The sequence below is a fragment of the Esox lucius genome, chromosome 1, assembly GCF_011004845.1.
Source record: "Esox lucius isolate fEsoLuc1 chromosome 1, fEsoLuc1.pri, whole genome shotgun sequence".
Lineage (NCBI taxonomy): Eukaryota > Metazoa > Chordata > Actinopteri > Esociformes > Esocidae > Esox > Esox lucius.
In genome coordinates, this window is record NC_047569.1 from 27,269,443 (window position 1) to 27,292,242 (window position 22,800).

General features: G+C 42.1%; 1 protein-coding gene across 1 annotated transcript; it reads left to right on the top strand.

Annotated features, from left to right (window-relative positions):
• Window positions 1–1,448: 1,448 nt before the first annotated feature.
• Window positions 1,449–21,830, top strand: cpda (carboxypeptidase D, a). Its single transcript, XM_029119478.2, has 21 exons — window positions 1,449–2,247; window positions 2,790–3,037; window positions 9,072–9,214; window positions 9,567–9,736; window positions 9,953–10,267; window positions 10,468–10,580; window positions 12,107–12,298; window positions 13,523–13,690; window positions 14,741–14,850; window positions 15,794–15,896; window positions 15,986–16,128; window positions 16,357–16,526; window positions 16,785–17,087; window positions 17,578–17,773; window positions 18,344–18,479; window positions 18,609–18,755; window positions 18,846–18,944; window positions 19,258–19,322; window positions 19,570–19,701; window positions 20,384–20,672; window positions 20,797–21,830. The coding sequence occupies exons 1-21, from the start codon at window positions 1,583–1,585 to the stop codon at window positions 21,027–21,029; spliced, it is 4,140 nt and encodes a 1,379-aa protein (XP_028975311.2). The 5' UTR covers window positions 1,449–1,582; the 3' UTR covers window positions 21,030–21,830.
• The last annotated feature ends 970 nt before the right edge of the window (window positions 21,831–22,800 follow it).

Below are 22,800 nucleotides of genomic sequence, written 5' to 3' on the forward strand. Positions count from 1 at the left end.
AACTGCCATGTGATTAGATAATTGCATTAATGAGAAATTTAACAGGTGTTCCTAATAATCCTTTAGGTGTGTGTAGGTGTATTAAAAAAGTTATTGTAAATGCATGAATCTGAAATTGATTGATTTAGATAAATCCAAAATGTACTCTATATGCAAATCAAAGGTTAAAGCTGTTTAGCCCACAGTAGATAGATTTGTGCATCTAATTCAGTCTATGAAAATGTTAATAACTACATGTTTTCCAAGTAACAAAACTTGTTTTCATCAAAAGTTTAAAGTTGTCCAGCCCTTTCTAGAATTGGCACTTTCACTGAAGTTATTTCTAATGAATACCTTTTGTTTCTAAATGTAAGGAATGTTATTATATTCACCACGATTACAAATCGAAGGATTTAGGTTGTGAAGCCAAAGTTTCTTAGACAATCTATGTTGTGAATAAATGCATATTTATAATGTTTGAAACATTATATGAAATCTACTATTACATTTTTTATTAAATCAAATATGGTAAAACTTGTCCAGCCCTTTCTTGAACAATGTGTACTTATAATGAAGTTTCAATCAGAATCTTTGATATTGCAAATTATGCATACACACAATGAAAATAAAATCATACCGTCACTAACAACAGCTGTCACAAACAACACAATATGTGATCATGAGACATTCCTGGTAGCAATCAGTGAAGAATCTAAGTTTTTTTCAACGTTTCAGTATGGTAACATTGAACGTCTGTTGAATGTCGGTCTAATATGAAAAAATCTTCACCACAGTGGTGGACGATAACATCAGCTTCTAAAAATAGGCGGTGTGGATGGACATATAATATAATTGAATACTTATAGTAAAATAAAATGTAAGAAGCATTATTAAGATACCCATTCTATATAAATGTTATTCAAACAGTATATGTTTTGATGGTAAAAACCTGGCGAACGTCATTACTGTGGTGTTAATTATTTTTACTCTAACTGCCTAGCTATTTACGTTACTTGATTAATATCATCAGCTATAATTTCACAAATCTTTACTACAACTTTATGAGATGAGAGATGTGTGCTAGTGGAGGACAAATGAGTTATAGATTTTCACGTACTGAAGCGAATTTAATAAATTACGAAACAACCCTCCTGAAAAAAGTAACATTTGGCATACTACGCTATCATATGAAGCATGTAGGCCTACATCAGGTGTTTCAATGCTTTCGAAACCGATGCATTAAATAATTCCAAAATAATAAAGCATTATTCTACAGGTATAATACAAAAATAATATTAAATGTGTGAGGGCAAACAATAGCAAAAACAGCGCAAATCAGTAATCAAAAGACTTGTAATGCATTAGGAAAATGTGAATCAATAAATGCTTTTACTGTGTACAGTATACATTTTTTTGATACTGTAGTGAGGGTAAAATCTGTAAACCACCTTAAGATGAGGCTCCTCCTCAAAGAGAAGGTTAACAGGAAGTTAGATGAAAGCTGGCTGGCAGGAGAGACTAGCTAGTTAGCGGTTTTTCCATCGTTTACAGTACCTTTTTATTTCACAATAGTGGATTTTCAAAAGGAAGAACATTCGGAAACATGAGAACACCATTGTGGGATCGTAGAAATACAGCGCCAAAACTATGCTTTTCACTTTTCGGCTTCCTCCTTTTTGTTGTTCCCAACGTTATTACGGCTCTAAGCGTCGGCGAGGCGAGGCTTGTCAGAAGCAGCACTAATGATGAAGCGAAAGAGATTGAAGACTACCAAAAATACTATAATTATTTGGAAATGACCCAGCTACTGAAGTCCATGGCGTTGAAATATCCTCATATCGCAAACCTATCCAGTATAGGCCTGTCCGTGCAAGGCAGGGAGTTGTGGGTTATGCGAATCACAAAGGACCCCAACGCCGACATACCGGGGAAACCCAAATGTAAATACGTGGGGAACATGCACGGAGATGAAACAATCTCTAGGCAAGTATTGTTATACCTTGTGGAGTACCTACTGGCGAGGTTTGGAGAGGACGCGCGCATCACGGAGTTGGTGACGAACACGGATATTTACATTATGCCCAGTATGAACCCAGACGGGTTCGAAAAGTCCTTGGAAGGGGACTGCAATGGCGTCTCGGGGGGTCGTTCAAACGCCAATAACATTGACCTCAACAGAAGTTTTCCCGACCAGTTTGACAAAATCAACGTCACGCAAGAGGACATTCCCGAGGTTACAGCTGTCATTAAATGGATCCTGGACCAAAAGTAAAGTATTTTTTTTTCTGTATTTATGTGCCTGCACATGTGGGAGGGATTGTAACTCCATTAAAATGGTGAGATGGGGCTGAAATGTGTATGAGACGATGAACAGGCCCATATTGCTGCAAAATGGTATCTACCGAAACCAAGGCATTTGCAGCAGCTTGCATCTATTATTGTTTTCAGAGACCTGAAAGAACCTCATAGGTCCCAAACACTCTCCATGCACACAAAAGATCTCTGTTTACCTAGGGGTCCACTGTTGCCAGCTAACAGTTGGGAATGCCGTTGGTCAACATTAGACTTCATTAGGCCTACATAGCTTAGTAGCTAGCCATAAAAATGTTGCCTTTTGTCTAAAAAAAAACCTATCACAACAAACACTGTACCCTTCTATTTGTCATTGTCTAAACCGCGGAACTGTTGACAAATCTAACGATGCCCTGTTATAAACGTTCAACCAATTCTTTCTGCTGTAGAGCGAGGACAAGGCTGTCTTATTTTGCCGGTCCTACAGAATGCATGCTGTTGTTGTTTTGTCCCTCCAGGTTTGTGCTGTCAGGGAACCTCCATGGGGGCACTGTGGTGGCCAGCTATCCCTTTGATGACTCCGCTTCCCACAAGATGCAGGGTTACTACAGCCGCTCTGTGGACGACAAGCTCTTTAAACACCTGGCACTGACCTACGCCAAGAATCACCCTGTCATGAGGACCGGGGAGCCCAAATGCCCTGACTCCCCCGACGAGACCTTCAAAGATGGCATCACAAATGGAGCAGAGTGGTATGATGTGCCTGGTAAGATTTGATTTGTCTTGGACCATCAGACTACTGCTGTGATGAGGTCTTAAATCATTTGGTGAGCATATCTAGGTTGTGCTGCTTTTCCTTTTTTGTTACACCAGATGGGTTGCCCCTAATATCTATGTTTTTGTTTTGGATTGCGTGGGCATTTCATCCCATCTTTGTACTTTGTTTCCTTGTTTTTCAGTTCCTTGAGAACTTTCATGGCCTTTTTACCGTATAATCCCACACTTTCTCTCTAGTAACATTCAGGCATTATTGTCAAAACAGACCAGAGTTCTGGGTAGACATGACAATGAAGTCATATGGGGTTCATTTTTATTCTTCTTTCATCAGAGAAACTGACGATGTCATGTGGTAATTTTACCTCTGAGGGGTTTATAATCAGCTGGGTATCAGGTTAAACGTAGCTGTGTACGAGTTCATGGATATGTTGCGAAACTTCTAATTGAGAAGTTCTAATATCAGATAACATTTAGGTCTGTAGTTGGATCATTTAGGATAGGCTATAAGATGACAGTAGGCTTTCCCTGCCTAGGTACAGGCCTACGTTCCGCAATTCTGAAGTTGAAGTGGAGGTGCATTAGCCTAATTAGTTTAATGCTGGTTTTCACTGTCTCTATCTTGTACACGTTTTCCATTGCCCAATGTTAACTGCACATTTTGTCCACTTATTTTGGGTCTATTTGAGAACCAAACCAGCACAGCTGTTATTGTCTGTCCAGTCTTAATTCACAAATGCCCTAATTAGGTTATTAAATCAGAGCACATGTTTAAACATCCAGGTACTCCATTGTACTGACTTGAATATAGCCAAAGGACTTTTGGCAGGGGACAACAGACCTAGCTAGCCACTATAGTATTATTCACCTCTAGTGCAGTACAGATATGGTGTCTCAGGTTATGGGTCTCAGGTTACCCATCTATCTTTTACCAGCTGTGTGTGTGTGTGTGTTTTTCCATGCTGTCCCCCTACCACTTTAATTTCAGGAATGGCAACGTGTCCCACTGGCAGTAATTGGACTCTCACTCTGTGCTCTATTGCTGCTGGCAGGTTAGGGGGGGTGGAAATACAGCCACAGTAGGGGGGATAACAGGATGATACTCTTATCTCAGTGACTGTTTTAGGTGACCGTCAATGTTTTCATTTATGTGTGTAATTAGGGGTTGTGAATTCCAGGTATGTATATGAATCTCAGCTTTTCCTCCATAATACCGGAAATTACGTAGGCTACTTCTTTTGCTTAAGTCGTAGATTAGGAGTCAGCTGTGGCCAATTATCGGTTTCTTCATTATAATTAAACTAAATATAAATTGACACATTGGTGGCTTCCTCTGCTTCATTCATGCACCATCAAAGGAATAGCAAAGGTGCCAATTATAAGTTGTGATTCTGATGTGTAATATGCATTAGGCAACCTGTTTTTGCAAGTAATTAACTCTGAATAGATTGACATCATGTTAAACAAGCTAATGACAGGAATGAAACATACCCAGCTATATTTTAAGATCTTATGAGAACGGGAATATTACTTTAAATTCTAATATGTACCATGACCTTCAGAGACAAGACTGTTGATTGAGAAAGCAGAGAGAGAAACTTTGACAGTGACTGAATGCAAGGAAAAAGAGGGTGGGAGACAAGTAATGGACTTGGGAGTTTGAGTTGAGTAATTGCCAAAGATGACTCAACCGTTTGATGAAAGCTCTTTCCTATTGATTTTGTCAATTTTATTTGTCTTTCTCCTAAGTTTACTCAGGAATATACTTTAGGCCTAGGGGAATGGCCTTAAATCAACTGGAAGAAGAATCCTGTTGCTAAGGTAGTTACATTTACTTTGGCTTACAGCCTATTTCAGTAATATTTAGTAATATATTATTTAGCCAATTATTTGGAATTGCAAAGGCATGCAGTTTCCTAAACAAAAGTATGCTGCACAGCCCCTCCCAGTCAGTCAGTCCCTGGTACCTTGTGGTCTCATGTGTAGTGTTCAGGACTCAAATGAGAACCATTATGTCTACTATAAGTTTGTCATTCCAGCACCTCTAAATTGATTTGCACCCTTGATAAATAAGAGAGACAAATGTTGAATCATATCAGCATAATAATAATGAGCTATATTTATTGTTATTCTCTAACAAAGTAACTATAGAAGAGAATTGACAAAAATCTCTGAAATAACAAATGTATTAACACAAAAAATGTGGGGTAAACATTATTGGTGCCCTTGTTTTCAGTACTTTGTGCGCCATCCCCTGGCAAGGATACCAGATTTTAGCCTTCTGATATTTTTGTGATTAGATTGGATAACAAATAGGAAGGGATCTTATTCTTCTATTCAGAATTTTTTCCAAATCCTTGAACTCCTACAGTCTGCGCCTACCAGAGTTGATGCTAGACTTTGTTATGACGGCCAATATGGCGCCTACTACCCAGTTAATATCTGAGGTTTTCAATGGGATGTAGGGCAGAAGACGGAGTTGCCATTGCCACCATTTCTTTTTGGATTTTTATGTAAGCTTGGGGTCGTTGTCTTGCTGGAATATCCACTTCTGGTCAAGCTTTGGGTAGCCATGTTTTTCCCTGTTACTTTGTTGAGGTAATGACATTAAGACTCCCAATACCAGTGGAAGAAAAAGCATCATAATATTGGAGGTCCCTTGCCTTATTTGTCAGTAGCCTTACAGTTGTTTCTGCATTCATATTCTTTACCTGGTTTCAAGCCAAGTAGCTGTTGTCATTGAGGGGGTGTCTGCTGTACACTGAACAAAAATATGAATGCAACAATAAAAAAACTAATGTTGGTTACAACACCATGTTGGTTACAACACTGAACTGCATTCAGGTCAAGACACTGGTGAGGATGACAAGCACACATGTGCTTCCCTGTGATGGTTTTTGACAGTTTGTTGCAGAAAACTATTTGGTTGTGCAAACCCAGTTTCACCAGCTGACTGGCCGCTCCTGCCGGTGGAAAAGACGAATATGGAGGTCCAGGCTAGTATGGAACACATGGTTTGCACTTGTGAGTACTGATGGACATTCTGCACAATTATGTAAAACGATGTAGGCGGCAGCTTATGGTACAGGCATGAACATAAAATTCTCTAGCAACAACTCTAGTAGACATTTCGACTGTCGGTATGTCAGTTGAAAGATCCCTTGAGACATCTGTAGAATTGTGTTTTGTTGTAAAACTTCACATTGTGGTGGCTTTTTATTGTCCCCAGCACAGGTTGCACCTGTGTAATGATCATGTTGTTCAAGTACCTTCTTGGTGTCTTGGTAAAGGAGAAATGTAAAACAATTTGTACTCACCTCGTACAAATATTTTTTAGTTTTTGTCTGTGAACTTTTGTCAGCTCATAAAACATGGGATCAACACTTAACATGCGTTTTCATTTTGTTCACTGTAGATTTGGACACTTGGGGATCTGTAAATGCTGCCAATTTCTGTAACTTTCTGACTATAGCCCTTGGGTTCTTTTTTGCCTCCTGAACCATGTTACTCACTGTGGGTGGGGACAAGATTGCGTCCTCTCTGGGGCAGGTTTTCTGATGATCCCATACATAGATAGGCTTTTGTTTTCTTGCTCTCATAACCGTCATCTGTGCAATTTTGTGTGCTGTTCTAGTGAACTGTTCTGAAGAACACAACCTCATAGTTACATCACTATAGGCCTGATTGCTCCAGCTCTGCCTTTCAGAGTCATTCAAACAGTGTTGTTTTCCTGCTGGCCGGATTAACTACACTGTGTTCATAGGTCTAGCAGCTTAATGTGTTTGTTGCTTTTGTCTGGATTCTGGAATGAAGCTCTTATTTACTGGTAAATGGAAGCAGGCTATTTTTGCAAGGCAGTGTGTCACTGTGGCTGGGGTCAAAAGCTAAAACAAGCTCCAGGTTGAGTAAGCCTAATGCTATAAACTATATTATTGTTTAGTCTGTTACCATAAGTCTCAAAGGTTTGTCATTTATTGTGTCAACATTCAGTCAATTGTCTACTTATCTTGAGCTGTGCAGTTATTGTCCAACTTCCTTTGAGATTCCATGAGATATTAGTGCTGTTTAACGACTAAAATAATTAGTTGCGATTAATTGCATTTTAAAATGTGTTCAGGTATGGCCCTAAATAAACACCTTTCTGTTTAAAAAGCAGTGCTTTATATTACATTTTGACCCTGCTCTCCCTGGTAGATAGGGTTACGTGCGCAGAGAGAATTACTTACAGCGACGCATACAAAACTTAGATATTCATTGCTATTCCCATTTTAAAGACACGCTGGCTACTCTGGAAGGTTCTGGGACACTTTCTCCAGTTTGTTGCCATCTATATTTACACATTACCCCATAATGACAAAACAAAAGCATGCTTTTGAAAAATGTGTGCCAATATTTTGGTTTCCCCCTCTCCAAATATCACATGTATCACTGTATTCAGAGGTTTTATTGAGTACTTTTTTGGTAGAACCGTTGGCAGTGATAAGGCAATCGATGGACACGGGGCTGACCTTCCTATAGAGGAAGGCGGCTGTGTATCCTGCCTGAGGAAGGATGTGGAGTGGGTGTGGATGCCCGTGTGATTGATGTTTGCTTTTAGATATAATCTTGAATTTTGTGTTGGCCTGAGCGAAGGGTTAAACATGAGTAAGCCACTAAATGGTGACTGTTATCAGGACCGTTACAGTACACACACAAGCTACAGCCCTCTAGGTTGTTCCACGCTTAGTCAACCAGTATGTTTATTCATTAGGAAGTGTCAGGTCCATGGCTTAAGCCAGGTGGTGTTTGTGTCTCCTAACCAGGCTCGTGGGGCACTGCCCTGTGGATCTGTTCTACCACCACCTTTACACAGCCAGGCTGAGAATTACAGGCTCCACACAGCCTGACTGTAACAGACATCCAAGGCTGGCACACGGGTTTCCCCTACCAGCATGCACTGGGCTGGGGTAAACCTTGCTCCCATTTTGATTTGAAAACTATATTGAAATGTCTCTGGAGTTAGACGGCTGCATGATCACAGGCCGACATTGTCATAATCAAACTAATTCTTTATCCCAGTTATTTTGAGTTGGTCTTTTTATTTTGGAGTACATTATACTCTAGCCTATATGATCACCTCTGTGGCATTTACTGCTCTACAAAAGCAATACAAATGCATTGGGCTATGCCTAGTTTTTCTATGGAATTATCAGTTCAATCTTTATTTGCATTATAATTTATATTATTGTTGTGGTATTTCTCCTTTATAAATATAAAGAAGTGAAATCAAAACTGTATGTATCAGAACTAGAAAAAAGTTAGTAGTTTTGATTGCTGAAAATGTTGAGCGTGCCTGTGTTTTTGAAGAGTTTTCTAAACATTGTTTTGCACACATCCTTAGATTGAAAAAGACTCATACTGCATGGATTAAAGTACAATTACTTACACATTAAAATCACTGTTTATAAAACGCCAAGTACACATTAAACCAACTCTAAATGAAGGCATCAAACTGAACCGACTGACTGGAGGCGGTGTAGTGCAAGACCGGGCCTTAAATCTGCCTGAAACAACCAGGCCCGCCTAGGGCAGCGTCAGGCCTGCACCTTGTGGGGATGGCAAGTGCCCAGGCTTTAAATGAATGTCTGTGCAAAGCCTTACCTGGGAATGATGTCTGGGGAAGCTGGCACCACGCCACAGTAAACACTGTCCTCCACCAAGCCCCGTCCTGGAGGAAAGGTTTTGAGTTGGCCGCAGACTGCTCTGAACGGAGCACTTCACGCCGGTTAACACCTTTTAGCTTACACCCTAGGTTTGGTGATTTAAGGCCGTTCCTGATGCCGAACATTGGGCGTGTGCTCTTTCTGTGGCTCTCATGATCTACATGGGTGAGATTGTGTGTGACCACCCACTTAAATGGTATGCTCATTCACTTTCTTTTGCTTGCTTTTAAAAGGGATGCTGACGCCTACATAAGTCAGTTTGAAGCAGGGTGATTTAGACATGCTTGTAATATGACATTTTGACAGTTTGTAATCCCTTTTCAGGAGGTATGCAGGACTTTAATTACCTGAATGGAAACTGCCTGGAGATCACCATAGAGCTGAGTTGCTGTAAATTTCCATTAGCCTCCGTTTTAAAGAAGGAGTGGGACTACAACAGGGAGTCGCTTATTGCCTATTTGGAGCAGGTAGGCTTTACATGGAGACCTTTGGGTCGTGGGTATTCTGTGGTGATTGAAGGCAAAACGACTAAATTAATCTGTTATAAATTAAGTCTTTAACACAACAGTCTTGGAGAATGTGTGAAAGGGGTCTGAATCATTTCCAAAGGCACTGTGAATATCTATATGATAAGTCTGTCTGATGGACTTTCTCTGACTCCATCCTGATGCTATATACTGTGTGAATGGCTGTTGCCGTTAAATCAGTTTACAGTTTTAGGCAGCAGGTTTTCTGAGGCTTTACGTCGTCCACTTGTAACTTTAAAGTTATGTTATTCAACAGACATTGAGAAGGGTGTTTGAATGGTGTTTATCCCAGGTCCACATTGGAGTGAGAGGCTACGTGAAGGAGGCTACTAGTGGGACACCGCTGCCTGACGTCAGGATTGTGGTGGCAGGCATCAACCACAACCTCACCACGGCCCAGTTTGGTGACTACTACCGGTTGCTGCTCCCAGGGACATACAATGTATCTGCTGTAGCCACAGGGTGAGTACTGCTGGGGGATTGAGCTCCTCTCCTTCACAGGTTACAACAAATATAAAAAAATGAATCACTGCCTACTCCTGGTTTTGGATCCTGTTTGATCTCCTGTGAACAGATTCCTTAATATTAATGACATTTCAAATATATCACGTGTATGTAGAGATTTCTACTTTATTTTGTATTTTTATAAAAATGTATTATTTTTCAATGTTTTCATAGGTACATGACCAGCACGGCATTTGGGGTCCGAGTTGCAGAGGGCAAGGCCGCCGAACTCAACTTCACTCTGACACCCTTGGGAAAGGAACCTATTGAAGGCATAGCCAAATCCTCTACCCCTACCACCACTACAGCCCAAGCGGTCTCCACCTCTACTGAGCCCTCCAGCACCGTCCCTGAGATGGAGGCCGCTGATGATTCAATAATCTCCAATTCCCCGGAGGTCCAGCCCCCATCCCAGCCTGAGCACCAGCCCATCCAGCCACAGAAATTCCGCCACCACGGATATAATGACATGGAGCTGTTCTTGCGGATGTACTGTTTTGTTTTCTCTATAGTTTGTACCTTGCAGTAAAGCATGTACTGTTGTGCGTTCCATTGAACTGTTTGTAGACATCGTGTGGGGGATCTTCTGATATGTTTCTGTGCTATCAAGGGATGTTAGGAGGTGCAAAAAACGTGCTTCAGAAGATTCTGTACAGTTTGATCAAGAACACGTTCTTTTTACACCACAGGTACAGGACTGACTTCCCCTCAATTACCCATCTCTACTCTGTTGGGAAGTCGGTTCAGGACAAAGAGCTGTACGTCATGGTGATTTCAGACAACCCCACCGTCCACGAGCCAGGTAGGGACAGGCTTTGGCCTGGTTTGCACTAAAGCATTCTTCTCAACTAAACGTTTATAGCAGTGCTATTCGAACTGGCTGTAGTCTGCAGAGGTCTGCAGTTTGTCGCTAGACCCCATCAAAAAATCTGTACACACAGAGCAGTTCTTCTTTTTTTGCTACAACAGAGGGTTTTAACGTCACTGAGAAACCTGAAAAGACATTTATAGATGTACATCTGGTGTGCTTGCTAGCATTTTCACATTTCCTAGTCTGGCTAGCCAAACAATGTATAACAATGTTGGTTTGGTCTCATGCTTGAACATTTTAAGCAACGGTGTAAGTTTGGGTTATTGGAGCTCTTTTCCAGGGGTTACATTGACCTGTCTGTAATATGGGGTGGGGGGGGTCATGACCCCTCCACCCCCCTTGATTCTACACCCCTGGTTTTAAGAGATAATGCTTGACTGGTTACGATAATTATCCAAAGTATGTTCATTTCTATATTCATAATCGATATACAGCTCTGGAGAAAATGAAGAGACCACTGCAAAATTATCAGTTTGAGTAAAACAACAACATACTAATGTTTTAACTAAGGAGGAGTTCAGAAATCAATATTTGGTGGAAGAACCCTGATTTCTAATCGCAGCTTTCATGCGTCTTGGCGTGCTCTCCACCAGTGTGTCACATTGCTGTTGGGTGACTTTATGCCACTGTCACAAAAATTCAAGTAGCACAGATTTGTTTGATGGCTCTTCCTCTTAATAATACATGATATTTATATAGCGCTTTTCAGGGACCCAAAGAAGTTCGTATGAAAGTGACATGAAACAGAAACAAAATAAATACTATGAGAAAACAACAAAGATTGAGAGTGTGGAATTTGGTATGGCTTGATCAATTTCCAGAGGTTTTCAAAAGGGTTCAGGTCTGGAGATTGGGCTGGCCATGACAGGGTCTTGATCTGGTGGTCCTCCATCCACACCTTGAAAGACAAATCTGCCCGATTCCAGCCTTGCTGAAGCATCCCCAGATCATCACCGATCCTCCACCAAATTTCACAGTGGGTGCGAGACACTGCCTTGTAGGCCTCTCCAGGTCTCTGTCTAACCATTAGACGACCAGGTGTTGGGCAAAGCTGAACATTTGCCAGAATTGAACCCTTCTTTTCCTCACTCAAAGCTTTTCTTTTCAACCCTATTGTCATGCTGAATAGGTATTTTTAATTACCTTTGAGGTACTACTTGCACTGTGATTTTTATACTTTTGCACATTAAATTAGATTTGGTTCAGGTAATCACCTAATCAGTACCTCATTAAGTAAAATGAGCTGTACCTGTGTTAGAATTTAACAGACACCGGAATGGAATGTCTGCCATGCATGTAGAGATGCTGATTTAAGAACAATTAGGAGTGGTATTTTCCAGAGCTGTATGTTTACAGGTTTTCATTTGGAATAGCGAATTGTAACGGTTGTCTTGGTTTTACTACATCAACAAACCCTATGTAGGAGTTAATAACATTCCTTTTATTTTTCCCCACAGGTGAACCAGAGTTCAAGTACATAGCTAACATGCATGGGAACGAGGTGGTAGGTCGGGAGTTGCTCCTCAACCTCATTGAGTACCTCTGCCTTAACTATGGCAGCGACCCTGAGGTCACCCAGCTGGTCAATTCAACCCGGATACATATCATGCCTTCCATGAATCCTGACGGTTATGAGATTGCCAAAGAGGGTAAGAGGGGATGTCTGTGTGGATGTCAGTATATAAAATGGAGAAAGCGTGCATGCATGTGTGTGAAGTAGCCATGGAACTGTCCCACTGTTTACAAATACAATTGTTGGAATCCTATATCTTGAATGTGTTCAGAGTGACTGACAGGCGATGGACAGAAACTGTCTTGATGTCAAGAAGTGCTGAGTGAGACCATAAAATAGTTCTAAATGCATATCCTCTTGTTACCTAGCTCCTGTAGTTTTCCTCCCACTTCATATTCAATGTCTCTTTAAACCATCAAATTGTGCTGCTAATTTCCCTAACCCTTAATGGATTTAATAATGATTTTTAATATTTAAGGTGGTACTACCCTAGTGATTAAAGAAGCCCTGTGAATGTGTTTTGTTCTTTGTTTTGCCTCGCAGGTGATGTCATTTATTTAGGAGACGTCTTTGTTTTGCCTCGCAGGTGATGTCATTTATGTAGGAGACGTCTTTGTTTTGCCTCGCAGGTGATGTCATTTATTTAGGAGACGTCTTTGTTTTGCCTCGCAGGTGATGTCATTATTGTAGGAGACGTCTTTGTTTTGCCTCGCAGGTGATGTCATTTATGTAGGAGACGTCTTTGTTTTGCCTCGCCGGTGATGTCATTTATGTAGGAGACGTCTTTGTTTTGCCTCGCAGGTGATGTCATTTATGTAGGAGACGTCTTTGTTTTGCCTCGCAGGTGATGTCATTTATGTAGGAGACGTCTTTGTTTTGCCTCGCAGGTGATGTCATTTATGTAGGAGACGTCTTTGTTTTGCCTCGCAGGTGATGTCATTTATGTAGGAGACGTCTTTGTTTTGCCTCGCAGGTGATGTCATTTATGTAGGAGACGTCTTTGTTTTGCCTCGCAGGTGATGTCATTTATGTAGGAGACGTCTTTGTTTTGCCTCGCAGGTGATGTCATTTATGTAGGAGACTTCTTTGTTTTGCCTCGCAGGTGATGTCATTTATGTAGGAGACGTCTTTGTTTTGCCTCGCAGGTGATGTCATTTATGTAGGAGACGTCTTTGTTTTGCCTCGCAGGTGATGTCATTTATGTAGGAGACGTCTTTGTTTTGCCTCGCAGGTGATGTCATTTATGTAGGAGACGTCTTTGTTTTGCCTCGCAGGTGATGTCATTTATGTAGGAGACGTCTTTGTTTTGCCTCGCAGGTGATGTCATTTATGTTGGAGACGTCTTTGTTTTGCCTTGCAGGTGATGTCCGAGGGTACACAGGACGCAACAACAGTAACAACTATGATCTGAACCGTAACTTCCCTGACCAGTTTACTGTCATCACTGAACCCAGGCAGCCTGAAACCGTCGCCGTAATGAACTGGATCCGGAATAATCCCTTTGTGCTCTCAGCCAACCTACACGGAGGTAAGCCCTGGACTAGGGCTCCGCAGCCTTTTATGCAGCAATATGAATATAAGTATCTTACAATTTCTACTGATTTGCATGACTTCTATGCTTCCTCTCACCTTTTCTTCCTGTTTACTCCTTTCCATCTATTCTCTCTTCCTGTTCCCTCCTCTATCTACTCTGTCCTCTTCCTGTTCCCTCCTCTATCTACTCTGTCCTCTTCCTGTTCCCTCCTCTATCTACTCTGTCCTCTTCCTGTTCCCTCCTCTATCTACTCTGTCCTCTTCCTGTTCCCTCCTCTATCTACTCTGTCCTCTTCCTGTTCCCTCCTCTATCTACTCTGTCCTCTTCCTGTTCCCTCCTCTATCTACTCTGTCCTCTTCCTGTTCCCTCCTCTATCTACTCTGTCCTCTTCCTGTTCCCTACTTTCCATATCTTCTTTACTTTCTTCCTCTCCTCTTGGCCCTGGAAGGCTACTAATCTGTATAATTTAATTAATACGGTTATTTAGATTTAGAAATACATAACATAATTCAGACTTAATCAGAATAGCTGAAGTTAGCTAACACTATTGTCCCTGCTCCCCCTTTCACTTTTGCTGCAACAGATAAAAAAAATAAAAAAAAACTTAAAGAAAAATCACAACAGTTTTTTCGAGCAGGGAGAGAGCATTCCAACATCAAGACACCTCCTTGTCTCTTAGCCGTGATCCTGCTTGACTCAAGTGTTTACATTTTGTATCTTACCCAATACACATTACCTTCGCACAACGGCCTAAGGAATACTAATTCAAATCATACAATCTCCTGAGCGGTCGTCCTATGGGACGGCCAATGCAAATTTAGAAGTAAATTAAATCTTACTGCTTTTTTTCCCCCTTCATTGGATCAAATTGCTTGTTGTGCCAAATCAAATACCCTTCTGTGCCGGCCGGACTTTCATTGGTGATTGCTGACCTCGGCTTGACCTATTACTCAGTGTTTGGTCCACCACAAACAACACCCTTTTGGCCCTCTATGGAGGACACATTTCCAATTGCACTAATATACGGAATTCTCCCCACCGCAGGGTCACTGGTGGTTAACTACCCATTTGACGATGACAAGCAGGGACGTTCAGAGTACAGCAAATGCCCTGATGACAAGGTCTTCCAACAGGTGGCCAGAGCCTACTCTCAGGTCAGTTTTATCAGTTCGATTATGTCACATTTTATAGGAATCAAGAATTTTTAGCGCCCTTCGTGTAATTAAGAAAAGGTGAATGCAAAACAATGAACAAAACCATGTCAAAAAGTATGATTTTATTCTGCAAAACATGTTTCAAAAGTGATACATATGATGTCACATTGCATTTAAAATCCCTTTGACATCCATCACCATGGGTAAAACTGAAGAGCTGTCAACTGAAAGGACCTACACAGATCAGATAATGGATTAAAAAAAATACATAAACAGTTAAAATACCTTTAAGCACAGTTAGGGCAATAAACAGCATGTTTCGGAAATCTAGAACCGTTGCAAATTTGCAGAAAGAATGATGTGCATATTGCACCCATGCACAGTGACAAAGAAGAATCCAAGGTTAATTGTTTCCTAACTGCACAGTCTAGTGGAATCTTGAGGTTTTCAAGTCTCGAAAAACAACTGTTAGACACCACATTCATGTCAACAAGCTCTTTGGAAGGGTTGCAAGAAAGAAGCCTTTACTAAGCCCAACCCGCAAATTGCAGTGTATGTACATTGCAGAGCATTATTGGAACTACAATTAAAATTGTATGTTTTGGTCAGATGAGATGTATTTTTTAACTTTTTGGCCATTCACATGATGGGCATGTTTAGTGACCAAATGGGTCTGATTAAAGTTTGTGCCAACCTTGTCAGAAGTGGCTGAGTTTGGTTATTCAACTCCAGGGGTGGCTATATATATTTTTTTTTGTGCAGAATTCTCTTTTGATTTTGTGAAGGGTGTCGATACTCCTTGAGTTAACTGTATATATACAAAAGTGAATTAATCATTCAAATTCGGGTTTGTAAATCCAGTGGACAGTTGATAGGTTTATGGTTGTGCTGTTTTTATTGTTTATTCTATTATGTTTTTGACCATTTTTTTATGGGTGTGTAGGAAAATGAGCTGATGCACAAAGGGCATCCTTGTGAGAGCCTTTACCCACAGGAGTTCTTTGAGGACGGCATCACCAACGGCGCCAACTGGTACAATGTCCCTGGTACGTGCCAATACGCATGCCCGAGAGGATCGTGTATGTGCATGTTAGTGTGCGTGTGTGTCTAGCTCGTCTTTGTTTTCTCTGTCCAGGAGGGATGCAGGACTGGAACTACCTGAACTCCAACTGTTTTGAGGTGACTATAGAGTTGGGCTGTGTGAAGTACCCGAAGGCCCAGGAACTTCCCTCGTACTGGGAACAGAATCGCAGAGCCTTACTGCAGTTCATCCACCAGGTGGTCATTTACTATCCTTTATCTGTCTCGCGCCCTCTGTATATCACTCTTCCTGTGTCTCACTCTTCCTGTGTCTCACTCTTCCTGTGTCTCACTCTTCCTGTGTCTCACTCTTCCTCTCGCTCCCTCTCTTTCGGCAGCTCAGTCAACAGGCGTTCGGATAAGTCTTTCGTATTTCTGCCTCTTCGCTGGGTCTAACTTAAGTAATTTCAATGCGTGCGTACGCAGGTTCACAGAGGAGTGAAGGGCATGGTGAAAGACAGGAAAGACGGTACGGGCATCCCCAATGCCACCATAACGGTGGAGGAGATCGATCATCCAGTCACCACTAGCTTGGCTGGAGACTACTGGAGGCTGCTGATCCCTGGAACGTACCACCTCACAGCTTCGGCACAGGGGTGAGAGACCAGCCTGGCTGACACCAAACTCCGCCCCACTCCTGCTTGGAAAGGGTGTTTTGATGTTGTCAGGAAGTGGTGTTGATTAATGAAGGAGACGTTGAGTGGATATCCCCATTTCAAAAGCGAATGGCGTCATGTCTACCTTCGAATTATCTGACATGTTAGCCTCTGGATAAATCACATCTGCTAAATGACTTCATTTAGAGTTTAAAGGCTTCCTATTCCCGAACCCTTTTCCTCTTACTACCTACTCAGGTACAACTCCGTTAAGATCTACGCCACAGTGCCGGAGGAGGGAGTGGAGATTGTTGACTTCCGGCTGACACGGGTGCATTTGGAGCCCAATGGCCAGGCATCTAAGGACCTGGGGGCCACCCAGGACCCTGCAGAGGTGGAGTTACAGAGCTTCATTAAGGAGCTTTCACTGGGCCAGGGGCTGGAGCAGCTGATTCAGAGTACAGCAACAGAGAGCATCTTCAGATACCGACGCTACCAGGAGCTGTCAGAGTTTCTACGGGGTTTGACTCTCAACTTCCCCAAGATTACTTTACTGCGCAGGTAGGACTTAGGTGTCACCCCTGACCTTATGTAAAACAGAACCTGACCTTTACCCTTTTACATTTAACTACCATAACTATGTGGTCTTGACAGTTCCCAATGCTGGTATGTATTGGCCAGCATCTTCTGTGGTCTGGGTGGGGGTCCATCAAGCTAACAAAGGCAGGTTTTTGTGACCTCACGCATGCTAATCCAGTTAACTTTCTTGTTGTATGTGAATTGAAGCAAACTGGCTTAGTGCATCATCTTTCAGACTGAGCATGTTGCGATTGTTAACTCTACAAATCCATTGGAAGTTGCTTGGATGAAACAAGTTTGTAACAAAAATTGGGCTAGAGTTGTGGAAATTGGTACAAACTACTTCCTCAAGATCATTTCAAATATACCCCAACCCATAACCTTTGATCCCCAAGATACTACATAGGGAACACTGATCTTCAAGAATGAGGTTATCTACAGTGGAACTGATAACAGCAAATATTCTGTCTAGTTTGGGCCACAGTGTGGAGTTCCGAACCATCTGGGCCTTGGAAATCTCCAACAAACCTGACGAGCCCGAGCCGTCCAAACCAAAGATCCGCTTTGTGGCCGGTATCCATGGCAACGCACCTGTGGGCACGGAGCTACTTCGGGAGTTTGCTGCCTTCCTCTGCATTAACTACGGCAAAAACCCAGCCATTACCAGGGTGAGAGATCGCACCCATCAACCCTCACAAATACACGATCACATAATTGACACCCTTGTGCAGCTTTTGTTGCCTCAACGCAGGGATCGACATGTTTATTGCTGTGCTAATCTTCTGAGGGCCAGAATTTAAATAACACCACAGTTAATAGCCAATAAATATTTGTTGTCCAGAGAGACACATTCTTTGAGGAGAACCCAAAGCTACAGTTACAATTTACTTACTTGCTTAGGCTAATCTTCACATAGGATTCATAAATAATTGGATTGCTTGTTTAGAAATGTTACCAGTTAGTGGCATGCAGTTATACGAGTATGTGGGCATAGCTGACTGTCAGGAAATGCAATTATTGTCACTCCAGGTGCTTAATGTCCTTTTTCCCCATTGGCCAAAAAAAATAAAATGATTCCCCACTAGGAACATTCCAAATGGAGTTCTCAGGGCAGCTGAGAGACCGACAGAAATATATATGTATGTATATATATATATGTCTGTCTTTCTTGTGTTATTTCACTAACCACTGATTTGTGTCTTCCTCCTGTCCACGCCTCAATTCTCCTCCCTGTGAAGTTGATCAATGAGACCCGCATCATCATCCTTCCCTCCATCAACCCAGACGGACGAGAGCTGGCGCGAGAGAAGCAGTGCAACTCTACTTTGGGAATGACCAACTTACATGGCAAAGACCTGGACACTGACTTCTTTGGTCAGTACCTGCCGCAGGTGTAGTTTAGGTGGCAGTGTTGTTGCGTGGTGTGATTTCACCCCCTGAAGTGACCCTACAAATGGAACAGGGGAACACTAATGGTGTCTGTTGCGTGTGCTGCTTCCATAGGTAACGCCTCACACCGTGTCGTTGAGGCTCAGCCAGAGACCAGGGCAGTGATGAATCTGATCTTAGAGAGAGGCTTCTCACTCTCTGTGGCCTTGGATGGAGGCTCCCTGTTGGCTACCTATCCTTATGACAAGCCTGTGCAGCCAGGTAGGAGCGGGACACTTCCGGATTGAATAGTTGGAATACTGTACGACATTTAAATAACGTTTACTGAAAGTGTACTTTTAATTTTTTCAGTCGAAAATGAGGAAACTCTGAAGTACTTGGCCAATGTGTATGCCACAAACCATCCCAAGATGTACCTGGGGGATACAGGATGTCAAATCAATGGCCAGAGTATGTGGACTGGGACCTAGAGGATGTATTCTGAATTCAAATGTGGTGGACTAGAAAGGAGGCTAGCGCTCTATCACTTTATTCACACTGTATATTTCATAGCTCTTGGTCTTGGTTCTACTGGCTTTGCTGTGCCTGACTTGGAGTAAAATGTACTTACTATTAAACTGTTGTGCCCTTGCACCACCTAACTGTACTTAAATGAATGCCCCGACAGTATGTCCCTCTGGAAAAGGGCATCTGCTAAATGACTAAATGGTAAATGCTCCTTCTGTTTCTGTTTGCTTCCTCTCCTCCTCGGCTCTCTCCCCAGTGGGGAACATTCCGGATGGAGTTCTCAGGGCAGCTGAGAGGCAAAGTCACATGGGCAGCATGAAGGTATGTGTTCTCACCGCCTCCCACCTAATGCCATCTACTACGACAGCGTTAACATTGTCCTGGAGGAGGGGGTTCTGGTCACGCAGTAAATATATGTCCTATATAAGTCCTTGATCTACAGTGAATTTATGAACCTGATATGTGTCTGATGAATACACTGATACTGCTGCACATTTTTACTAGAGCCTAACTGTTCATCAATTCGCCTCTTTGGATCGCTGTGTCAGTCACTGTGTTTGTGTTCTAGGACTTCAGCGTGGACTTCGGCCACTGTCCAGAGATCACAGTGTATACCGGCTGCTGTCTGTTTCCCCCGGCTGGACAGCTGGCCACACTGTGGACCGAAAACAGGAAGGCATTGCTCAGCATGCTGGTGGAGGTCAGTGCTACCCTTGACCTTTTGACCAAGGTTATGTGGTATAAATACGTATTTTAAGTTGTGCTTGAGAATATCTGATTTGCAATGTGTCATGTATTGCCCTCTACCGCCTGAGTTGCTAAAAGAGCAAGAACAGAAGAAATCTGTAATTTGAGTTTCGAACATTCAGGCAACGAGAAGGGCTGTTTGTGTCTGTTACATTGGTCTACCACTGTAACTTTTAGCGATTAGCATATGGTAATAAATAGTGTTCTGGGAGATAAAGGCTTTCTCAGAAACCTTTCTGATTAAATGTTAACTGTAACTATTAGTAGCCTCTTCTTACCTGGTGAATGTGTCCATGATTATTTTCATCAATCCAGTGTTTATTTGCTTTGCAAATGCTATCACAGGAACACTACTAAATAGCACAACTAATTTGCTAAAAACACTTTCTTATTTATAGCGGTTTAGCTGTCTTTCTAACCTTGTCAGCTCAGGGACTATAACCACCAGCCTTTAATTTACTGGCCCAATGCTCTTGATCTACCCCTTGTGTTTGTGATTTGACAGGTAGAGCTCTGAGCGCATTTTCAGTGCATACGTTATATACACCAGTGAACACATTTAACCACAGAAGATGCATTTAGGCAAAACCACCTTGATGGATTACACTTTTTCATTTACTTCGCTCTCCCTCCAGGTCCATAAAGGGGTGCGCGGGATAGTAAGGGATAAGAGTGGCAAACCCATTGTGGGGGCCATGATTGTGTTGAATGGAGGTGTGCGGGTGTTCTCGGGTGAGGGAGGCTACTTCCATGCCCTGCTAGCACCAGGAAACCACAACGTTGAGGCTGTGGCCGATGGCTATCAGCAGCAACGGCATGAGGTGGTTGTGTCTGCGTATGAAGCCGCCAGCTACATCGTCATTGAGTTTGACATGGACAACCGCATCTTTGGTCTGCCCCGGGAGTTCGTTGTGGCTACTGCAGGTAAGCCTGTGGAGAAACGGCAGCGAAGACGTTCCCTTTTCGTGTAATGCTGTCAGATAGTTGCGGAGGGAATAAGTGAAATGCTGGAGGTTTTATGTGTGTTTTATGCTTGTCACCCCTACAGCGGCCTCCATGACGGCCCTGGTGGTAACAGCCTGTATCATCTGGTGCGTGTGCTCGGCTAAATCCGGCCAGCAGAAGGACGGTTTCCACCGGCTGCGCCAACACCGTGATGACTATGAGGATGAGATCCGCCTCAACTCCATTGGCTCCAAGAAGTCCCTGCTCTCCAATGAGTTCCAAGATGAGAGTGAGAGCGACGAGGACACGCTCTATGCCAACGCCAACAAATTCTGAGCTGGATCTTGGATCTGTCTTGAGATACTCTGGGGTCCTACATACATAAAATGCATAATGTACAAAGCCAGTCTGGCTTGTATTTATTAGGCAGCCGTCAAATGAACGTGGACTGAAACAGGAAGGGACTCCCTGGACTTCCAAAAAGAAAAAGGTTTTAATGTTTTACAATGGTGCCCCAATGAATGCTGTCCATCTCGGTGACTGTTAGGTTGGCCATTATGGTGCCCTATAGCTCTGCCCTACTGGAAAGGAGGAGGGAAAGGCTGGAGGTGGAGGAAGAGGGCTCCTTGTTGTCCGTCCTCATACGATGCTTCTGTCAACCCCTCATCAACCTCCACATAGATTTATTGAATTCTACTTGAAACTTGTTCACATTAACAAACTACCGTAATTTTACATATTTCAATAAATGTCATTTTTGTTTTTGTCAATGGAAGTCAGTTTTGCCACATTCTAGTTAGACAATATTTCTGAGTGAGCATAAAACACAGTGCCTTTCCTGCTGTAGATTTAGGCTAGACCACTCATTTAGGGCTGCAGTAGAGAAGCATCGTGTTGTGGGTACCAGAAACATAGTAAATATACACAATTAGAGTCTGTGATCCATCAGATACTCAGGTGGTATGGATGGCACATTAGTCATCCAGGATTCATGCAGGGCTCTATTGGGCATACATGACAAGGTCCTCTATGCATAGTACTATGTGCACTGTATGTTAAAGATGGGCAGGAAGGCAGGAATCCCCACTTAATTGGTCAGGGAAAGTTCTATGAAATTTATTTAGAAAATGAATGGTTTTCTTAAAATCCTTCAACTTTTTAAGTCCCTTAATGCTTTTTTTAATGTACAGACCGCCTTGGTTTTCATATTTCCAAACTAGTTGAAAAATAATGAGCTAAACAGATGTACATTTTGTTTGAAATTGTCCTTATTTGTTTTCATGCACTCTAATGATCTGTTTGTACATATGATACGGATCTGGTTTGGTCAATTTGTGGAACATGGCCAACCTAAAGTACAGAAAAGGTGCCTCTGCACTAAAACCGTCCAGTAGTGTTAGGTTTAACACGATGGCTTTAACAACAGCAGTCACCAGATTTGCTGGTAAGGGAGTACAAGCATGTAAGGTGTGTTTACTTGTTCCTGCCCAGAACTAAAGATTCCATGTTCTACTCAAATCAGTGTCTTATTGAGTAGCTGACTGGTTCAGGTTAAGGTTGTTAGTGCTAGATTGGATGAAAACTCTACACTATGCCCTTCTCCAGGACCAGTTTAAAGGACCATTGATTCAGGGTTGTTGGTGTCCTACCTATAATTTCAGTCTCACACAACAATCAATTTTGTAGCAAAGCCAGCTGATTATGGGAGCGGGGAGAAATTAAGTTATTTTTCTCTTTTCTTTTTTAGTTTGTGTGTGTGTGTGTGTGTGTGTGTGTTTGAGAGAGAATTTTCTGAATGGATGTTGGGGTTTTTGATGTATATTTTTTTTTTATGAAATTGAATTGATTGTAGATCATGACCTATTGCCAAGTGAATTTGAATGATAAAAATAAGTGCAATTGAAGATAACCCCAAACTTACTGTTACTTTGTATGTGGTGATTTGACAGACATGCTCACATGAACACCCAAGACAGTGATGAAATAAAACTATGAAAATGTAAAACAATGGCCCTGATTTACTTTGATTTTAGTCAGCCATTTTGTATCTGTCCATCAGCAGCAACAATTCATGTAAAATGCTGATGCAGAAACACCATTACAGCAG

Coding starts and splice junctions, on each gene's coding strand:
- cpda (XM_029119478.2), top strand. CDS start 1,583: ATGAGAACACCATTGTGGGATCGTAGAAATACAGCGCCAAAACTATGC. Junction 10,581..12,106: donor CCCCACCGTCCACGAGCCAG/GTAGGGACAGGC, acceptor TTTTCCCCACAG/GTGAACCAGAGTTCAAGTAC. Junction 15,897..15,985: donor CAACTGGTACAATGTCCCTG/GTACGTGCCAAT, acceptor TTCTCTGTCCAG/GAGGGATGCAGGACTGGAAC.